A 20,152-nucleotide genomic window follows, 5' to 3' on the forward strand; every position below is an offset into this window, starting at 1 on the left:
TCCTGGCAAGCTGCTGCCGCCGCACGCCGCCCGACAGAGCTCGGGCCGGGCCCGCGCGCGCCGCGCTTCCGGGGCGGGGCGGGGCGGGGCGGGGCCCGGCCCGGCCAGAAGGGACGCGGGGAAGTCGGGCGGGCGAGTGCGGGCTGCGGCAGCCCCTGGTGCGGCCACCTAGGGGGGTCGCGGGGCCGCCCCGCGCCCCGCCCCGCCCCGCCCCGCCTCGCCCCGCCTCGCCTCGCCCCGCCCCGCCTCGCCTCGCCCCGCCTCGCCTCGCCTCGCCCCGCCCCGCCTCGCCCCGCCCCCCGCCGGCGCTGCGCTGCGCCGCGCCGCGCCGAACGTGGGAGCGGTCGCTGCCGGTTCTCCTCCCGCAGCTGGAGGAGCGGGAGCGGCTGCTGCGAGGAACGGGAGCTCCGTGGGGAGGAGCCGGAGCGAGCGAAATCCTGAACCCGCCGCCGTGCTGCTGCCTTGGGGTGCTGCCGCCCTGGGGTGTTCCTGAGCTGCGGCGGAGCCGGGCTGCGGTCTGGGCCCCGCCAGCAGGGGCTGCTCGGTACGAGCTGCGCTGGCCTCGTCCTCGGGCTGGCGCGGTGGGCGCAGAGCTGCTTCCTCCGGAGATCCCGTGTGCCTTGCTCCTCTCTTGTGTCTGCTGACGAGACTTCTTCATCCCCAAAGAAGATACTTAATCCCTCCTGACACTCGTGTGACACATAAAAGTTATTTCCTGGGTTTTGACCCAGCTCTCGGTGATAAGCCCATGGTGTTCGCTTAGTGTTTCTTCACAGGAGATATCGCAGGATCAGATTAGAGGTTTTTTTTAAGAAACCAGATAGCTCTCTGAAAGAAGTAATAAAACTGTAGATAAAGGAGGCTTAATGAGCAAAGCTTTTGTGGTTTTCCAAGAGCCTTTGGCAAGTGTCTGTACTATGAAGTCAAGAACAGTTGTATTTTCTTCAACGAAAAATAACTAACATGGTTCCATAAATGCTTACACCTGTGCTGACTCTTTACCCTAAAAAATTATGAATTCTTGGAAGTGTTTACCTTCTTACCAGATTTGCTCTTGATGACACTGAGAAGCGATTTATAAAACATAAAAAATAAAGCTTTTTTCCCTGTTCTATAGTAAAATATTTACATTTAGTCACTTTAGAAAGTATATTACCTTTTTTGTATTTGTGTCAGTGAATAATTTTTGTTAACTGCTTTACTGATTGATTTGCTTGTTGCTGTACTGCCTTCCTCTTCTAAGCTACTCTTCGCCAGGGTTGTTATAAGAAGCGTACTCAATAGCAGAGTGAGCATCTTTCAGGCTTAGCTCCAGTCATTTTTCAGCTGCTCTTGTTCTATGTTGTGTTAGTAGGAATATGAAAGCAATGGTATTTTTATGTTTTTCTGCAGCATCCAGGGAAGAAAACATCTGAGAGTCACCATGGGTGATACTCTGAAAAGTCACTTCAAGGTATAGCGAAAATAGAATGGTAGAAATTATCAGGTAAGGAGTGAAGTACAGAATAAAAGACCCTATCATGCCTTCATAGAAATCCTTGCTTTGTCCAAACTTGAGTACTCTGTGCAGTTCTGGACTCTTCCTTGGGCAATACAATGTACTCTTTTTAGGATAATCGGGGAGGTGGAGGAAAAGCAATGGAAATGATTGTGTATATGAAACAGCCTTGATGTAAGGAGAGCAAGGGCATCGTAGACTGATGTATTTGTGGCAGTGTCCTCTAAGGGGTTGCTGTGCTTCCCTCAGTAGTACTCAGATGACGGTACAGACAGGTAGGTCAGTTGGTCTCTGACCAGGATATCGCCATGATCAAGCTGTTTTTTGGAGGGGGGTGGGAAGTGCAGCTTTGAGCAGGAGGGGTGGCAAAACTGGTGCACTTCTGGTGCTAGAATTGTGTAGCGGCAGCTTGAGCATTGCAGCAGGGAGAGGAGTGAGGGGGGGTGCTCTGCAAGTCTGTGGAGTCATGAGTTGTGTGGAGAAGGTGAACAGCCCCAGAGCCACACAAAGCTGGAGACCAGGAGAGTAGTTCAGGTAGTTTTAATTGTTTTCTTGTCCTGCCTATGTGCTTTATCTGGACATCTGACAGGCTGCTGTTCTACTGATGTGTTTTATTTTATTTCTTATTTTCCTCATTAGGATTTGTGTGTCAGCTTATCCTTCGTAGAAACTGAATGCTGTCTTTTTTTCTCCCCAACCCCAAAAGAATAGGGAAACGCATTGTGAGGGCAGAGAATTAAAAAAGGAAAGGTAGGTAAGGGCAAATGGCTTAAAAATACGGAACCAGAGGGAGTGCTGAGCTGAGCATGCACGGTTCCCTGAGAGTGAGATGCTGATGAATGTTGCTTTGGTTAGTGCTCTTCTTGGAGAAATGATAGGACAGGGGCTTAGAAATAAATCCTACAGTTGGTGAATATTCCCTAGTTTTTCTTAGGAAGTTGTTGCTGGCTGGCTTAACTGTTGGCAAAAGGCCGTTGTTGAAGAGGTGCCACAATGGGGCTTTGGATAGGGAGGGTAAGAATAAAAAAAAAATTAGTAGGGCGAAAAAGTGCAACTAACGTTTCTGTAATTGGTACTGGAAGAGAGGCTGACACCCAGGGTACTAAATGTAGAAGTCAGTCTTTCTCCTGAAATATTAAACGAGTGCTGACTTCAGTCTACATTTTTCAAACTTCTTTTCATTCTATCCTTGCATTTCCCTGACTACAGTTTCTCCTGGATATGAACATGTGCCCAGGTTCTTGATGTGCATCTTGTCACTTAGTGGCACTATTGTCACTCTACTAACCGTAGTTATTACAAAATTTTTATTCAGTCTCCACTGCTTTTCCTGAATGATCTTTGGCATTTGTGCAACCTTCATTTGATGGCTGCAGGGAAACTGGAACAGAACTGGGATGCCTGTTCTGTCATCTTTATTCTTAACAGCTGGTGGAACCTGATGTTTTGTTGCTCAGTGCTGAATACTGGTGGTACAAGAAAGTAGCCGTATTTGATGCAAGCAAGAATAGAGAGATAATGTTAGGAGGAATGAAATGCTTGAAAGATGCCAGATAACCCTATCGTGAGGTTTCTTAGTGAGGACTAGCGCTTGATTAAATTAATCTGTGTCCTTATGTTCCTCACTTAGTAATCTTGATTAAAGCAGCTTCTCTGTGTGATTGTTTTTCATTAGGTGGGGAGAAAAAGGTCTTTGGACAGAGATCCCCCTGTGTTTGTTGCAATTGTGCCTAGGACTGTAGGTGGACTGTAGCATGTCTGCCTGCACAGATTGTTAATACCTTCAGGATGGTTCCATGCTTTTTCTTGAAGATGGAACTCTCTTTAAGATTACTCAGGATGTTCACCAAAACCACAGTTCTCCATTGCTCGCTTCCTACTATGCTTGCTGTACGCCGAGGTAAATTACTGCCTTCCAGGTAGGAAATCTAGGATTCCTTGCCATTAACATGGGGAGGTACCAGATGACTGGACAGTGGCTAATGTGACGCCCATCTACAAGAAGGGTCGGAAGTAGGATCCAGGAAACTACAGGCCCGTCAGCCTGACCTCGGTACCAGGAAAGATCATGGAGAGGATCATCTTGAGTGAGCTCTCACGGCAAGTGCAGGACAGCCAAGGGCTCAGGGCCAGCCAGCATGGGTTTAGGAAAGGGAGGTCCTGCTTAACCAACCTGATCTCTTTCTATGACCATGTGACCTGCCTTCTGGATGCGGGGAAGACTGTGGACGTTGTCTATCTGGACTTTGGTAAGGCCTTTGACACCTTCCCCCATAGCATTCTCCTGGAGAAGCTGGCGAATCATGGCATAGATAAGTGTACTCTTCGCTGGGTTAAAAACTGGCTGGATGGCCGTGCCCAGAGAGTTGTGATTAATGGGGTGAAATCCTCTTGGCAGCCGGTCACCAGTGGTGTCCCTCAGGGCTCAGTTTTGGGGCCAGTTTTGTTTAATATCTTTATCAACGATCTGGATGAGGGGATTGAGTGCACCCTCAGTAAGTTTGCAGATGACACCAAACTAGGTGGGAGTGTTGATCTGCTGGAGGGTAGGAAGGCTCTACAGGGGGACCTGGACAGGCTGGATCGATGGGCCAAGGCCAACTGTAGGAGGTTTAATAAGGCCAAGTGCCGGGTACTGCATTTTGGTCACAACAACCCCAAGCAATGCTACAGGCTTGGGGAAGTGGCTGGAAAGCTGCCCGGCAGAAAAGGACCTGCGGGTGCTGGTGGACGGCCAGCTTAACATGAGCCAGCAGTGTGCCCAGGTGGCCAAGAAGGCCAGCAGCATTCTGGCTTGTATCAGGAACAGCATGGACAGCAGGAGCAGGGAAATGATGGTGCCTCTGTACTCGGTGCTGGTGAGGCCTCACCTCGAATGCTGTGTTCAGTTCTGGGCCCCGCTGTACAAGAGGGACATTGAGGTGCTGGAGCATGTCCAGAGGAGAGCGACCAGGCTGGGGAGGGGTCTGGAGACCAGGGCATATGAGGAGAGGCTGAGGGAGCTGGGCATGTTTAGCTTGGAGAAGAGGAGGCTGAGGGGAGACCTCATTGCCCTCTACAACTCCCTGAAAGGAGGGTGCAGAGAGGTGGGTGTTGGGCTCTTCTCCCAGGTGAAGAATGACAGGACCAGAGAAAATGGTCTGAAGCTGCGGCAGGGGAGGTTTAGGTTAGATATTAGGAGGAATTACTTTACTGAAAGAGTGGTCAGGCACTGGAACAGCCTGCCCAGGGAGGGGGCTGAGTCACCATCCCTAGAGGTGTTTAAGAAACGTCTAGATGTGGCACTTCAGGGCATGCTCTAGTGTCAGAGGTTGTACGTTGTTTGGTTGGACTTGATGATCTCAAAGGTCCTTTCCAACCATGAAGATTCTATGATTCTATGATCCTTCCATAAAAACTGCTGCTTTCAAGTGGCAAATGAAAATACTGATTTGGTTTCTGTTCATTTTCTCTTACCAATTCTTCCTCTATTTCAGTGTCTGAAAAAGAAAAGCAGCTTCTCATTACCTGCAGGTGTTGAGGGGAACCTGTTGCATTTTATTTGGAAGCACAGTTCAAATAAGTTGCACGTGCTAAAAGTTGGCCAGGTAAGCCTAAAATGAGGGCACTCTTGTTTTTTGTTAGGTGTTTAAAAATCAAAATGAAGGTTTGGCTTAACATAAAAAAATCAGCTGCTGTGATGTGTCTTTAATGACTGTCCTGTCTTTTTTGTGAGTGGCCAACATTCTGGTCTTCGCGTTGTCTTTATTCTGCAGTTATACACATCAGGATTATCTTTGCTAATAATTGGGAGCGGGGTGGAGGGGAGAGCAGGACTTACGTGTGCTATGATGATTAAAACAAATTCCGCTTCTGGTGAAGTGGAGATCTCCAGATGGTCTTCTACAAAGTGATGACCATAAGGGTATTTTGGGGGAGGTTTTGGGGTTGCTTTGTTTTCCCTCTTTTGGAGAGAGTGAAATCTTAATGTCAGATAATTGTGAGTTGGGTCTTCTACTAATTCTTGAGACATTGAGGTTTTTGCAAGTGTCTTGAACCCTGCCCCTACCACTTCAATATTGTTCACTCTTCATGAGGTTTTCTCCACAGTCGTGAGACTTTCTGTCATGGTTTTGGCTTTCTCTTCAGAGAAGATTGTTTCCTGGTCCCAGAAGGTGATGCGTTAAAAATGTAAAAAACAAAACAACAAAAAACCCCACAAAATAAACAACCCTCAAACAAACAAAAATATCCCACAAATCAAACAAAATCCCAAATACTGTCTTGTAACAACATGAGAGTGCTGTTGGGATTTGTTTGAATTCTAATAGGAAAATAGGAATATAACAGTGGTAGAATGGTTACAAACAGAAGACAGTATAACTAGTATCTGAGTTGAACTGAAGAACTATTATGAATTTTTAGTGTCTTTGAGGATGAGAAACTGTAGATTTATGGTTGGTACTTCTTGCAGTGATAAGAGTGCTTGCAGAGGGACACCAAGTTGGGCGGGAGTGTTGATCTGCTGGAGGGTAGGAAGGCTCTGTAGAGGCATCTGGACAGGCTGGATCGATGGGCCAAGGCCAGTGGCATGAGGTTCAACAAGGCCAAGTGCTGGGTCCTGCACTTGGGTCACACCAACCCCAAGCAACGCTACAGGCTTGGGGAAGAGCGGCTGGAGAGCTGCCCCACAGGAAAGGACCTGGGAGTGTTGTCTGCATATGAGCCAGCAGTGTGCCCAGGTGGCCAAGAAGGCCACCAGCATCCTGGCCTGTGTCAGGAACAGTGTGGCCATAAGGACTGGGGCAGTGACCGTCCCCCTTTACTGGGCACTGGTGAGGCCCCACCTCGAGGGCTGTGTCCAGTTTTGGGCCCCTCACCACAAGACAGACCCCGAGGGGCCAGAGCGTGTCCAGAGAAGGGCAACGGAGCTGGTGAGGGGTCTGGAGCACAAGTCTGGTGAGGAGCGGCTGAGGGAGCTGGGGGTGTTCAGCCTGGAGAAGAGGAGGCTGAGGGGAGACCTTCTCGCTCTCTACAGCTCCCTGAAAGGAGGGGGCAGCCAGGGGGGGTCGGGCTCTTCTCCCAAGGAACAGGCCATGGGACAAGGGGAAATGGCCTCCAGTTGTGCCAGGGGAGGTTTAGGATGGATATTGGGAACAATTTCTTCACGGAAAGGGTTGTCAAGCATTGGAAGAGGCTGCCCAGGGCAGTGGTGGAGTCGCCATCCCTGGAGGGATTTAAAAGTGTAGATGTGGCACTTGGGGATGTAGTTTAGTGGAGGGCTTGGCGGCGTTAGGCTTAGGGTTGGACTCAATGGTCTTAAAGGTCTTTTCCAACCTAAAAAATTCTAATATTCTCTTAATTTAGAAACGAACACAAATGGGATATGGGAAGTAAATGAAGAGCAAAGCCAGGAATCTTGCCCTTGTGGAGGGGTTTTGGCTACGGTGGAGGAAACGAAGGAGGTGAAGGGCCGAAGGAGGTGAAGCAGCTCTCAGAGGTTTGGCTGCAGATCCCTGTCATCCGCTGCCTACATCAGACGGGGCAGGGAGGCCGGCTGTGGGTAGGGCTGTCTGGACTAGTCTGGGACCAGACAGAAAACAGCTGTTACTGCCGTAACCTGTCGGGCCCTGGATTTTGTGCTGCAACGTGGAGCAGAGTTACATCATCCGCTGGGGCGGCGGCGGGACGGGGCCGGCAGCCGGCCCGCCATGGCGGCGCTGAAGCAGCCGCGCGGCGGGCGGCCGGGATTGGCTGCGGCGGGTCAGCTGGTCCGCGGCGGCGGCAGCGCGCTCGCCCCGCCCCGCCCGGGCCGGCATCGCCTCAGCGGCCAGGATCGCCTCAGCGCCTGGCGGAGCAGCGGGGAGGGGAGCGGCGGCTGGGCCCGGGTGCTGGGGAAGTGAGCGGCGCCCGCGGGTGTCGCCGATCCGCGCGTAACAAGTAATCTGTCCGCCGCCGCGTCGTGCTGAGCTCGGCTTCCCCGCCGCGCTCGCGTGGGCTCTGCTGCTGCACGGCCGGGCCTGGCCCGGCGCTGCTGCCGCCGCGTAGCGCCGTAGGCAGGGTGCGACAAACGGGACAGCCCAGACCTGATCCAGTGCTGTCCCTGAGGTCCTTTGGGCGGTTCGGGCAGGCCGGTGGCAGCCGTTCCCCCCGCCGCGGGGGCCGTGCCGCCGTTGCTGCCGTGAGCCTGGGGCGGCTCGGGGCTGGGACGCGTGGCTCCGAACCGGCCGCGCTCCCGTGCAGCCTCTGCCGGAGCTGGGCAAGAGCTGCTCGCCGGCTGCGCTAAAGGCAACTTGTTTGAAGCTTTTCTTTCTTTGAGTCAGTTCTTCTGAACTGGTTTCCCTCTGGGAAGGTTTATTGGTTTTGAGCTTGCACTAAGAATTGTAGACTTTTTTTTTCTCTTAAAAAAATTTTAGTTGGTAAGGTAACTAAGCTGTTTAAATAACTGTCCCCCCTGAGTGGTACAGGGGACTTATTTGTGTTATGGTAAAGACTTATTTCATTAAAATTGTGTGCCTTTCCTTGGAACTTGATTTATCTCTGCGTAGTTGCTTAAGTGTAGTACAGTATAGCCCTTTCTATAGGAGTTTGGTTTCCAGGTTTTTTTCACGTGTGGAATGTCCTAACGCTTGGCTGAAATACTGGCCTTTATATATAAAACTGAAAAAAAGTTTACTTAGTTTTATTTTATCAACTCATTGCAAATAATTGTAGACATCCCGTGGGCCTGCAGACAACAGACTGAAAAATCAGTGTTATAGATTGTTGTTTAAAGGCATCAGTTTTAGTATTTGAGACCTCTGATTGCTTGGTCTCAGTGTAAGTCTCTTTACACAGATCTGGAACAGAATCTAAATGCACTGTGCTACTTAACAGCTGTTATGAAGATAATAAATTCATGCAAACTAGCCAATAGTATTGCTTTCTATTAGTGATAATATAAGGATAACTTTTATTATTTAAAGAGATGATAGGATAATTATGTTTTTAAAAGTCAGGTTTGGAGACTAGTTTGAAAGGAGTAGGTTTTCCTGGTAGTGAAAAAAATAAATTTTTAAGGTGATGCTAGAGTCTTGGAGAAATACCTGAATAATGCATTTTGCATTTCTTTTTATGGCTCCCTCCCCTCCAAGTAAGGCAGAAGTTTTTAATTTGGTTTTTTTTTGTTCGGTTGGTTTTTTTTGTACATAATTTTAAATTCTGTACCTGTTTTTGGATTGTTACTGAAGGCCAGAACCATTCCAGGTATGGAAATGGGAGTGGAATGGAAAAGGAGGATTGAAATTAACTTTAAGTCCTTGATTGAGCGCGAGGAGAGAAAGTTGTTTTGCAGCCTCGGACTAGCCTGAAAGAAAGCTTGTAATGTACAGTGTGTCCTGTTCTCTGTCTGTGCTTTCTGGCAGCATCGTTCCCATTTCACATCTCTTTTTCTTTTCTTGATGTCTGCTGCTGCTTTAAAATTTCTGTCTCCTTGTTAACTCAGTCTCCTTGCCTTTTCTCACAAGCTAGTTTCAAAAACGTGGTATTTCTTTCTAATCTTTTTCTTTCAAAAGACCTATACTGTCTGCCACTTCTCACTCCTCGCAGTCTGCTCGCTCTTAGCAAAGCTGTCTCTGGCAAAGGGAAGCGAGAGCCAGTCTTCCAGAAGGGTGAGGTTGCTTTTAGTTGCCAGCAGCCCTGTAGTGAGAACGTGCAGTGGTTCTCTGGCAGATCAGTAGGAGCAACCAAGGAGACAGCACAGCTTGATCTAGCTAGTATGGGTCTGTGTTCCAGTGATAGTGCAACACCAGGTGAAGAGTATTACTGTAGTGGGAGTTGAAGGCCTGACAGGAGAGGTTGTAATAGGAAGTGTCTGGGGGTGTAACTTCAGGTAGAGTGCCTGGTTCTGTTCCCTAAGGGAGGGAGACTGTAAGGGAGCTGAAGAGGAGCAGGCAGTCCCACTCGGGATAATTGTGGTGGAAGGGGTTCTGGTTAAAGGACCTGCTGTTTGCCAGTCCAGGTTGTCAGGAGCTGCTGGACTTTGCACATCCCTCTGAGACATAATTAAGGTCCTACTGGGAAGATGATGGCTGACAGTAGATGCCAGGGTGAACTTCAAGGTGGAAGGGTCAAATAGACAGACACATGAACAGCGGGAATTGTTGTGGCCCCCAGAGGCAGGTCCATGAAGTGCCTCTTAAGGGTTCAAAGACAGAATGTCTAGTTGGTACTGTTCACCAGCTCCTTTAAGCTTGCCCGGTTATGAGGAGAAGACTTGGACTACTTGCTCAGTTGTAACATCTGCTCCAAGTCCTTTGTCTGCCTTCTGCTGGCAGTGGTCAAGACTGCCATTTCTGATTAAATACAGAACTGGAGCAGTATTGCAGATTAATATTGTTAAAATGCCATGCTGCGTAATCTTTACTAGACAAAACAGGAGAACTGTTATCTGCTGGTGGCTGCCTTGTGTTACGTAGAGGTGTATATGTAGAAGTAAGGGTTATAATGAAGTATAACAACAATACACTGATGCAGGGTAATGAAGCAGCTTCAAGTGTTCAGGTACATGTATGCCAGAACTGCCAGGTGCTATAATTGTCATTATATTTGTAATAGCCTTTTTCCAGTGTAGTTACTATGAGCTCTCCTTGTCCTCCCTTCAGTACCTTCTCCCTACCACAGCCCGTTCAGTGTTGTTTGCTCTATTCCAGTGGTGCAGAGGGATGGATTGAAAGCAAGTAAAGGAAGCAAAATTTTGTAAAAGGGGAAGGAGAGGTTTCATGGCTTAAGCACTGTCTGGCAGAACTGGATTTTTGTTAATCATCTCCTTTGTTTCCTTTATGATACTAGGTGCATTACTTCCACTAGACCTGCCATAGGAAATCGCTAATTGTGTATCCCTTGTTTGCTGGGTACTTGTAGTGGTGAATTTTGAGTTACAAGAATCCTGGGTGTTTACAAGTTCAGTTAAGGTAAACTAATGCCAAATACCTTGTAAATTCATGTCCTTAATCGTAATCATGGTTAACATCTTGTCCTTTGGTGTAGTACTCAGGGAAAAGTGAATCAGCATATCTTCTATATTGAATAGGGCTGAGATTCACGAGAAGTATAGTACGTGCTCTGTTGTGGGGTCTGGATGATGCAACCTCTCTATCTTTTTTTTTTTTTTTTTTTTTTTTTCTTCCAGGCTTATCTGTGGACAAAGTTAGGGCTTTTCCCCATTGTTGGTACACTCGCTACTAGTCTCTTCCCTTCTTGAGGAACCATGTTTTGTTCTAGATCTTTACTAATTATCTTCTGCCAACAGGAAGGGAGAAGGGGCCTTCAGTTCTTCTAAGTCACAGCCTGAGAATTCTGCAAAACAGAGAGTAGGCTGTCTGTCTCTTGCACAAGGAAACTGCCTTAGGACTGTACAGGACAAAGAGGAGTTGAGGGGGGGTCGTGGGTGAGGAGTAACTTATAGGTGGAAATTCACTGATATTTAACCAGTTTTCCTCCCTCCTTTCCTTTTAACTTACAGATATCCTCGATTTGCAGAAGACATCTCAAAATGTTGTGTCGAGCTGCTCTGAGCCCTCTTGTCCATTCCCCTGGACGGTGCTTTGTGTTGTCGCCACATGCCATCACAGCCATTTCCCGTTTATGTATGTATGAGAGAAAGCACACATTTCTAATAATGTTGGCCAGTATGTGTCTGGGCATGCCTATGCTCTTTCCTGTTTTGAAAGGGAAATCACCTCATTAACATCATTAAACAGTTACAACCTGTAGAGTGAGCTGCAGTTGAAGCTGTACTTTCTTAATGTTACTTTTTCCCTTAACTCAATAATATTCAGATGGATGTGTGAGAGTGTATTTTTCGTTCTGACGTGCATTTCAAGCAAAAAAAGCAGTTGTGAAAGTACTGCTATTGTAAAAGTTTTTTATTTCAGCCTCGTGCTTTCCTAGAAAACAAAATCTGATTATGCCTACTCCCTATCTGCATTTTCAGCCCACAGATGTCTTGAGTAAAGCAAGGTGTGAAGCTCAAATTTATTCAGATTAGATAAAAGTGGAAAGATGCTTGCAGGAAACCTGAGTGTAAGTACATGGCTGCCCTGTAAACAGATGTTCCCTGTTAGGTTAGCAATTAGGACTCTGTTTGTTCTAGAACCATTGTCTTTTACCTTGTTTTTCTGAAAAAATAAGTGGTTCCTTTTCAGATACTGGTTATCCCTCAACAGCTGTCTTCTTGGAACCTTCTAAATCCTGAAGCTCTAGCCAAACTTGCTAACGGTGCAGTCAGCTCCTGCATCCAGGTCATCGATAAATACATTGAACTGAACTGGCCCTAGATTGAACCCTGAGGAACACTGCTGGTGACTGGTCGCCAGCCAGATGTAGCCCCATTCACTACAGCTCCTTGAGCCCTGCTGTCCAGTCAGTTCTTCACCCAGCATGCCATGAACCTGCCTATCTTACAGTTGGACAATTTCTCCAGAAGGATGCTGTGAGGAACAGTATCAAAAGCCTCACTAAAATCCAGAAAAACTACATCCACCACCTTCCCTTCATCCATGGGGCAAGGAACCTTATCGTAGAAGGATATCAAATTAGTTAAACAGGACTTTCCCTTTGTGAACCCATAATGACTGTGCTTGATTATTGCATTGTTCTTTAAATGCCTTTCAATAGCGTCCAGTAAGATCTCCATAATTTTTCCATGAATGTGTGCCATCTTTTGACTAAGTTGCACTTCTGGTCTCAGAGTGTTATGTCAGTAGCCATTTCTTCTGTAATTACAACAGACGTATTCTCGCTCTTTTTTGCTATACTGGTATTTTTGAGACTGTCTAAGTTGACCTGGTTTGCTGCAGTTTCTGAATAGTAATACAAGAAGAACTAGGTGGAGGATAAGGAAATATGGTTTCAAGTTCTTTTCAATTAATATTTCTTATCCGTATTATGTCAGTTATCCAGTTAACACACTTGGACTTCTTATCTGCAAGAGAACTCCTTCAGACACAATTCTCTGTGGCTCTGCAAAACTTCATGTGAAGTATGTTGGAAGTGGTTTCCATCTGCCTTCGTTCCTTCAGCTTGATTTTGGGATTTTATGTGTTTAGGTCCACCTCTTTGTCAATTAGAAAGGATCCAGACTATTCCTTTTGTTTGTACCTTGATAGTCATTATTCTCTTTAACCTGCTGTGCTGATAGTGGTCTTAATGTCCTTTGCAGGCATTTTGAAAACAAAGATTTTCCTGAGAAACGTTCCATAGCTCATTGACTTGGGCGAAGTGCCAGCCTTATGTGTCTTGTGTCTTACCTGAGTAATACTGTGATTATCGCTTCTCCCTCCAACACCTATTTATCCTGTAGGAAGGTGACTTCCAGTTCATATGTCCGTCATTCCCCTTCTGCTGCCCCAAGTTGAGCAACATGCAAAAATACCTGACTTAGAGTGGTTGTAAAAGCTGCATGTCTTTTATTTCCTAACCGTCAAGCTTTCTGCACTAGCACAGGCAGGAAAGCTCTCTAGCTGTATTTAGTGAGACAATGCAAAGGAGATTGTTTTTAAAACTAGCATTTCTGATGTGAGCTCTTTTACAATGTTTTTCAGTTTGGTCTTCTAGATTCCCAGAGTTAGAGCTCTGTGACATATGAGATGCTGCCTTATATACCTTAGGATTGGTTAGTGCTGCTCAGATATTATCAGTTCTCACTTTATTTTGGTGGCTTGAAAGCTAGCTTCTCATTCCCAGTCTTTAAAGGCTTAAAGTTTGAATGAGACAGTTAAAACTGTGTTTTTCTTTCTTGTTTTCTTTCTTTAACCACAGATCTCCCTCGCCATAACCAAAGACTAAGGAACGAATCCGTCCGTTGTTGGAGCAACATCCCATTTATCACCATGCCGCTCAGCCGTGCACACGGGAAATCGTTTGCGCACCGCAGTGAGCTGAAGCATGCCAAGCGGATAGTGGTGAAGCTAGGTAGTGCTGTTGTGACTCGAGGGGATGAGTGTGGCTTGGCCCTTGGGAGGCTGGCATCTATTGTAGAGCAGGTAATTCTGTGACTGAAGTGCAATATTTGTTTTAACTTCAGGTACTTGGTGACTGTTGGATGGCACAGAAGATTGTAGGAAAAGCTCATAAAACAGTGATGGCCCTGTAAAGCAATGTCTTGTCCTTTCCCTTTTTCATCCCCCTGTGCTGTGGTAGCATAAACCAGGTAACTCAGTAAATTGATGTTTGAAGGTGTGGTGGGTTGACCTCGACCAGCAGCTAAGCACCCACGCAATTGCTTGTTCGCTCCCCACACCTCTGCCCCACCACCAGTCAGATTGGGGGAAAAAAAATAAGAAGAGCAAGAAGTTAAGAAAACTCATGGATGGAAATAAAGACAGTTTAATAAGTGAAGGAAAGGGGAAGAGAAACAAGTGATGCTAAGGCGGTCACTCCCTACCTTGCACGAGCAGACCGATGCCCAGCTAGTCCCCAGGTGATGGCTGTCTTGGAAGACAACTCCCTGCCCTTTCGTATTCTGCTACCCCGGTTTTATGACTGAGCATGATGTTTTATGGCATGGAATGTCCCTTTGGCCAGTTCATGTCAGCTGTCCCAAATGTGTCCTCTGCAAACTTCTTGCCCAGTCCCTAGTCTACCTGCTGTGATGGGACATAATGGGAAAAAGAGAAGGCTTTGATGCTGTGCAAGCACTATTTAGCAACAGGCAAAACATCAGAACGTTATCAACACTGTTTTAGTCCTGAAATCCAAAACAAAGCACCATATGGGCCCCTGTGAAGAAAGTTAACTCCATCTTGGTCAGACCCAGTATAGAGGGAGAGATTTGCACACAGATTTTTATGCAGTAGGTAAGACATGACTGGGGCATTACTTGGATCTCATGAGAAGGTGACACTGAAGTTTGTGAAGTCCCTTGTGAGTAGACCCTTCTTGAGGGAAAAACTGATGGGATCAACCCATGGATTGGTTCCCCAAAATGAAATTATGACTTTGGGGGCTTTTGGACATGTCTTCTCTGGGAAGTAAAGTTAACGTAATAAATTAAATTCATGTAAGACATCTAGCTTTAGAGCTTTGAAAGGAGTCTGGCCTGATATATGTAAGGAAGAGGCAATTAAAAGCTGTACTATCAGAGTTAGCTTCTTCACTTCTAGAATACGAAGTTGCTGTATGATGGCAGCTTTGGGAATGGATGGTGAGTAAGAAGGTTGGTGGAAGGTACAGCTGCTACTTCACAGCTTTTTCATATCTTTCCTTATCTGTAGCAACGGAGGTGGAGGGGCAAGGGGTATAGAAGTGTTACCAAGTAATATGTATTGTGAAAATTCAAGCATGACTCTCATAAAAAAACTGGTATCGTGAAAAGAAAGTTTAGTAGGAGCTATAGATTGCATGCAGCCCTTTGCATAGCTCTGAAGTGGCTGGGAAGGTGCACAGGAGTATCATAGAGAGCGGTTGCCTTGCTTTGCGCATTTATGGATAAAGTGAAACACTTGCATCAGCAAGAACTGGGGAGCATAAGGTTGTCTAAAACAGCCAGAACTGTCTGTCATTCTAGCAGTGATCATACTCCAGGCCCTGTTTCTTATGTTCTGTACTTACAGGTGTCAATGCTGCAAAATCAGGGCCGAGAGATGATGATTGTCACCAGTGGTGCTGTAGCTTTTGGGAAGCAGCGGTTGCGTCATGAGATCTTGCTTTCTCAGAGTGTGAGGCAAGCGCTTCATTCAGGCCAGAATCAGCTGAAAGATATGGTGAGTGTCTGGCAGCACTCCTGCTTTTCCTTGAATGTTGGGTATTACCTGCTCAAGTCACTGCCTGACAGCTGTTTATCTCTGTAGGCGATTCCAGTCTTGGAGGCCCGAGCCTGTGCAGCAGCTGGCCAGAGTGGACTAATGGCTCTGTATGAGGCTATGTTTACACAGTACAGCATCTGTGCAGCTCAAGTAAGGGATTCTTTCTTTCCTAGACTGACTACTTCAGGCAGCGATCGAATTGTTCTTTGAATTTTTCCACGTTTTATATGCTGCTATCTTTTACTATAGCCTTGCACTTCCATTGCCATCCTACTTTTGGGGCTTATTGTAGCACGAATGATAGCTTACACAGGAGTGCCTTTCTAAGTATTTCTGAAATGGAGTTATCTGTTGTCAAGGTGAAGGAAATATGCTTTTTCTTTTTGGAGTTCATTTGTGTCCTGCTCTTATGTACAGGGTGAGGTCTGGTCAAGCTCTGGTCTGAGCTCTTCACAAAAGCTAAAGTTGGTGATCCAAAGTGAGGGTTTAAAAATCACAGGTGGCTGAGCTGCCATACGTTCTGTAAAGCTGACACAAGTGTATGTCCAAACTTCAGAACTTGCTTTCCATCTTCTCCTCGAACCTTTCTAACTTCTGCGTGATGGTATCCCTAGCTTGGGTCTTCTACATGTACTGAATGCTGCAACTGTATTAATTGAACTTAAACACACTTTACTTATTTTAAATACTCTGAGAATACAGTATTGCATCAAGTGTAAGGCCTTACTTGTTCAGATACTTGTTATGAATTTAGGAGCCTAATATGAAGTCTCGCTTGGAGAAACTTCTTCCTGTTATGTAGTATAGCTGATATCACTAAAGTGTTTACAGTATAGCTAGTAATCACTATAAATTGTGCTGGATTATAATCTTGTTCAAGTCTGCAGACAACTGTCATTCCTTTGATTTAAAAGAATTAACTGCCCATGCCAAAAACGTCAGTGTACACATTGATTGCAAGTGCTATTCTAACATTTGTGTGGTGGAGTTGTTTGCTTGGTTCTCAAATGTCCAATAGCAGAGTAAAAATGAAAAAATCTTCTCATCAGAGCAGACATTGAGGTTTTTTGTGTGTCTTAAAATCCCAAAACAAAGGGGTGGTGTTTGCATACAGGGAGCTTTAAGACCAACATTCTTTCAGAAAAGCAAGTGGGTTCTAGAGTTGAAGAGAAGTCTTGAGAGAAAGCATCCCTTTGCTTGCAGCAGCAGAAACAGTGCAGTGGGAGGGAAAACAGGAAAGGTAGTGTCTTCAGTAATCTTTCTTGCTTGTATTCTTTATCTTTTAAATGTGGCTTATGTTTCTTTAGTGTCCCGAAGGGCATGACTGATCTGTTATGATACGTTAATACATATGTTTACGATGTTCTTGTGAAAAGTGGTAGGCTAAGTATATTTATTTTTTTTCCTCCTTTCAGATTTTAGTCACCAACCTAGATTTCCATGATGAACAGAAGCGTCGGAACTTAAATGGAACATTGCACGAGCTTTTAAGAATGAATATTGTCCCTATAATTAACACTAATGATGCTGTTGTTCCACCTCCAGAGCCAAACAGTGATCTGCAGGGGGTAAATGTGGGTAAAGTATTGCAAGGGGGTTGGGTCCTGCTTGGGTACCGCGCTAACGTGTAGTACACTAATAATTGGGGACCTCTAAAGCCTGCAGCAGGGAAACAGGCATACAAAACTGGTAATGTGGACAGAGGGTAGTGGAAGACTATGCTGACCTGGCTGTTTCTGACATGATACAGTGCTGTGGGGTGGAAGCAGGGCAGATGACGTCTGCTCTGCCACAAGCAAGCATGTCCAATTTGGTTTTCACTGAATAGTTGAAGTTGGAAGGGACTTCTGCAGGTCATCTGGTGCAGCACCCCCACTTAAAGCAGGGTCAGTACCTCTTGTTCTGTCACTGCAGCAAGGTGGAGGACACAGGTACTGATCGCACTGCTTGTCACAGTAAAGATACTGCTTTACTGCATTCCAAAAATGTGTGTATTTTCACACAGAGATCACCAAGTTTCCAGTGGGTGTCAACAAAGTAGCTCAGAAGGATTTGGTAGTGCTGAGAGAGCTTGCTTTTATATGTTGCAATGAAGTATTTCCTAGTTCCTCCTGCTTTTCAGTGCTGCTGATATGTATGTGCATTGCAGGTGATTAGTGTGAAGGATAACGACAGTCTGGCAGCACGGCTGGCTGTGGAAATGAAAACTGATCTCCTGATCGTTCTCTCAGATGTAGAAGGTTTGTGAGTCATTTCTTTACTTTCTTGTTTTATTGAAGTACATCAGATAGTCAAACCAACTAGGTATTACTGTATTTGGGTTTTAGTTCATATATTTTACAGGAACAATTACAACGTACCACATAACTCCTTAAGGCATATATCCAGTGCTGATGTATAAGCCAAAGACTCTGTCTGCCACGCTGTTGAATCTGGGTGGGTGAGAATGCGTGTGAGCTTGAGACTTGTTCCAGAGCCCAGAATACCGTATCAGAGAGGGTACTGATAGGACAAGGGGTAATGGTTTTAAACTGAAAGAGGGGAGATCTAGATTAGATATTAGGAAGAAGTTCTGTGCTCGAAAGGCGGTGAGACCCTGGCCCAGGTTGCCCAGAGAAGCTGTGGCTGCCCCATCCCTGGAGGTATTCAGGACCAAGTTGGATGGGGCTTTGAGCAGCCTGGTCTAGTGGGAGGTGTCCCTGGCCCGGCCAGGGGGTTTGGAACTAGATGGTCTTTAAGGTCCCTTCCAACCTAAACCATTTTATGATTCTATGATATGTACTGTAGTACTTCCGTTAGCTTCTCAGAATTGTATGATACAGTCATGAGTAATATGCAGGATAAAGGGTGTGTGCTTCAAATCAGGAGTGCAAACCAAATACTGTTCAATAGTTTGTTTCTTCTGGCAGCAGGTTCTGTTTTTCAGTGAATTACAGGTGCATTACAAGTCCTGGTCATTGCCTTACACATACCTGGAATTTGCTAGCTTTTTCTGTCTCCCAGACATTTGGCTTACAATGCTCTAGTCTTGAGCTGAGTTGCTGTCACCTATGGATGTTGAAATTCCTTTTCTAGAGAGAGGAAGGTAGTGGGTGGAGTTCCAGATGAGTGCAGTCCGCATCACCCAAGTCACATAGTCTTTTCATCTTCTCCAGATGTGTTTCTTTCAGTGAATCCTGGACTTTGTCAGACACTGTAGGCCCTGAGGAGGAAGGAGGTGCCTTTCCATAAACACAGTTTATTTTAGCAGATGCAGCTGGATTTCATGGTTGATTCTAGTTGAAATATCTGTCTGAGAACAACTCATAAAAACAATAGTCAAAACAACTTGTAAAAAAAAAAAATTAACACCCAACACCCCCATCCTCCAAACTTACTCATTCAATGTGACATCTTGTTTATGGGAAGGTGTGTGTCTTCTCCCTCCCAAGCTATCAAGGAAGGACACAGATAGTCTGTACTTGTGCTCTCTAGATTGTAACGCCAGTATTTGTTCACATAGAATATCTGGGAAGTGTGGTGGTAGAGTTTAGGTTTATCGTGTTGGGTAAACTGAAGTGTCATTCAACTGCAAACATAGTTACATAAAATGACCAGATTTTTAAAAAAAAATTAATAAGAGTACGTCTCTGTAGTGTTGTGTTCCTTCTTAGCGGAATTTGATAATTACCCTTTTTACATATTTCTGAATTGCCCAGTTTTTCACTGTACCACCCAGCATTGAAGAATATAATCTGAAATTTTGGTGAGGGGGACTATCCTTTGCCTGTTCGGTTGTGGGCTTGTATATGTGAGCCTTGATTTTGAACATATAAAAGCTGTAAACTGTCTCTCTAACCTCAACCAAATGTCACTACCTCCCAGCTTGCATGCTGATATTTAGCATGTGGGGTTTCAGTGTGTTATTCATTATGCTTTCAGTAAAGCTATACTTCTCGAGTCTGCCTGTTAAGTGTTTCATGCTTTCGGTCCCACAAAAAGCAGGGTTCACTGACAGTTTTCAATCCTGTAAAGTGCAATACATCTTTTCAGCCTTATGGGTTTTGTTGGGTTTTTTTTTGGTCTTTTTTCATGGATGAGCTTTGGAGGTGAGGGTATATACCTGACAGATTTTTATTTTTTATTTTAGGACTCTTTGACAGCCCTCCGGGATCTGATGATGCAAAGCTCATTGACATATTCTACCCAGGAGACCAGCAATCTGTAACATTTGGAACCAAGTCCCGGGTGGGAATGGGAGGCATGGAAGCCAAGGTAGAAATCTGGAACATATGCTTTGTTATTGGGAAGGAAAGGGAGATAGATGATGGATCTTGACAGGTTGCAGGAATGGGCAGACAGGAACTTTATGGAGCTCAATGATGGGAAATGCTGGGTCCTACACCTAGAGAGGAACAACTCCGTTCACTGGTGTGGGCTGGTGAGTTGACTGGCTGGAATGCAGGCTCACTGAAAAAAGGACATAGTGGTCCTGGTAGACATGAAGTGGAACGTGAGCCAGCAATATGTAGGTGATTCTACCCCTCTAGAGGGTAGAGGGGTAGAATCTCTCTCTCGTGAGACCCCACCTGGAGTACTGTGTCCAGCTCTGGAGTCCTCTAGCACAGTAAGGATATAGACCTGTTGGAGCAGGGCCAGAGGAGGCCATGAAGATGATCAGAGGGCTGGAGCAGCTCTGCTATGAAGACAGGCTGAGAGAGTTGGGGTTGTTCAGCCTGGAGAAAAGAAGGCTCTGGGGAGACCTTATAGCAGCCTTCCAGTACCTGAAGCGGGCCTACAGGAGAAATGGGGAGGGGCTCTGTGAGGGACTGTAGTGATAGGACAAGGGGTAATGGTTTTATACTGAAAGAGGGGAGATTTAGGTTAGGTATTAGGAAGAAATTGTTTCCTG

The 20,152-nt window shown here is 46.0% G+C and overlaps 1 protein-coding gene across 11 annotated transcripts in view; it reads left to right on the forward strand.

Annotated features, from left to right (window-relative positions):
* The first annotated feature begins 7,284 nt into the window (after positions 1–7,284).
* Positions 7,285–20,152, forward strand: part of ALDH18A1 (aldehyde dehydrogenase 18 family member A1) — a 34,016-nt gene continuing 21,148 nt past the window's right edge. For 5 of the 11 annotated variants that reach the window (XR_012585154.1, XR_012585155.1, XR_012585156.1 and 2 more), the window contains exons 1-8: positions 7,285–7,417; positions 10,980–11,103; positions 13,277–13,500; positions 15,070–15,219; positions 15,307–15,411; positions 16,677–16,835; positions 17,411–17,501; positions 19,391–19,515. Coding sequence is in view for 8 of the 11 variants with exons in the window: in XM_074571769.1 (XP_074427870.1) it covers positions 11,010–11,103; positions 13,277–13,500; positions 15,070–15,219; positions 15,307–15,411; positions 16,677–16,835; positions 17,411–17,501; positions 19,391–19,515 (948 nt within the window). In the remaining 3 variants the exon portion in view is untranslated. Of the gene's footprint in view, positions 7,418–10,298; positions 10,429–10,979; positions 11,104–13,276; positions 13,501–13,541; positions 13,668–15,069; positions 15,220–15,306; positions 15,412–16,676; positions 16,836–17,410; positions 17,502–19,390; positions 19,516–20,152 lie in introns of those variants that run through there. The other 6 variants (XM_074571770.1, XM_074571773.1, XM_074571772.1 and 3 more) reach the window with 6 other exon arrangements.

This window comes from Larus michahellis, unplaced genomic scaffold (genome assembly GCF_964199755.1).
Source record: "Larus michahellis unplaced genomic scaffold, bLarMic1.1 SCAFFOLD_204, whole genome shotgun sequence".
NCBI classification, from domain to species: domain Eukaryota; kingdom Metazoa; phylum Chordata; class Aves; order Charadriiformes; family Laridae; genus Larus; species Larus michahellis.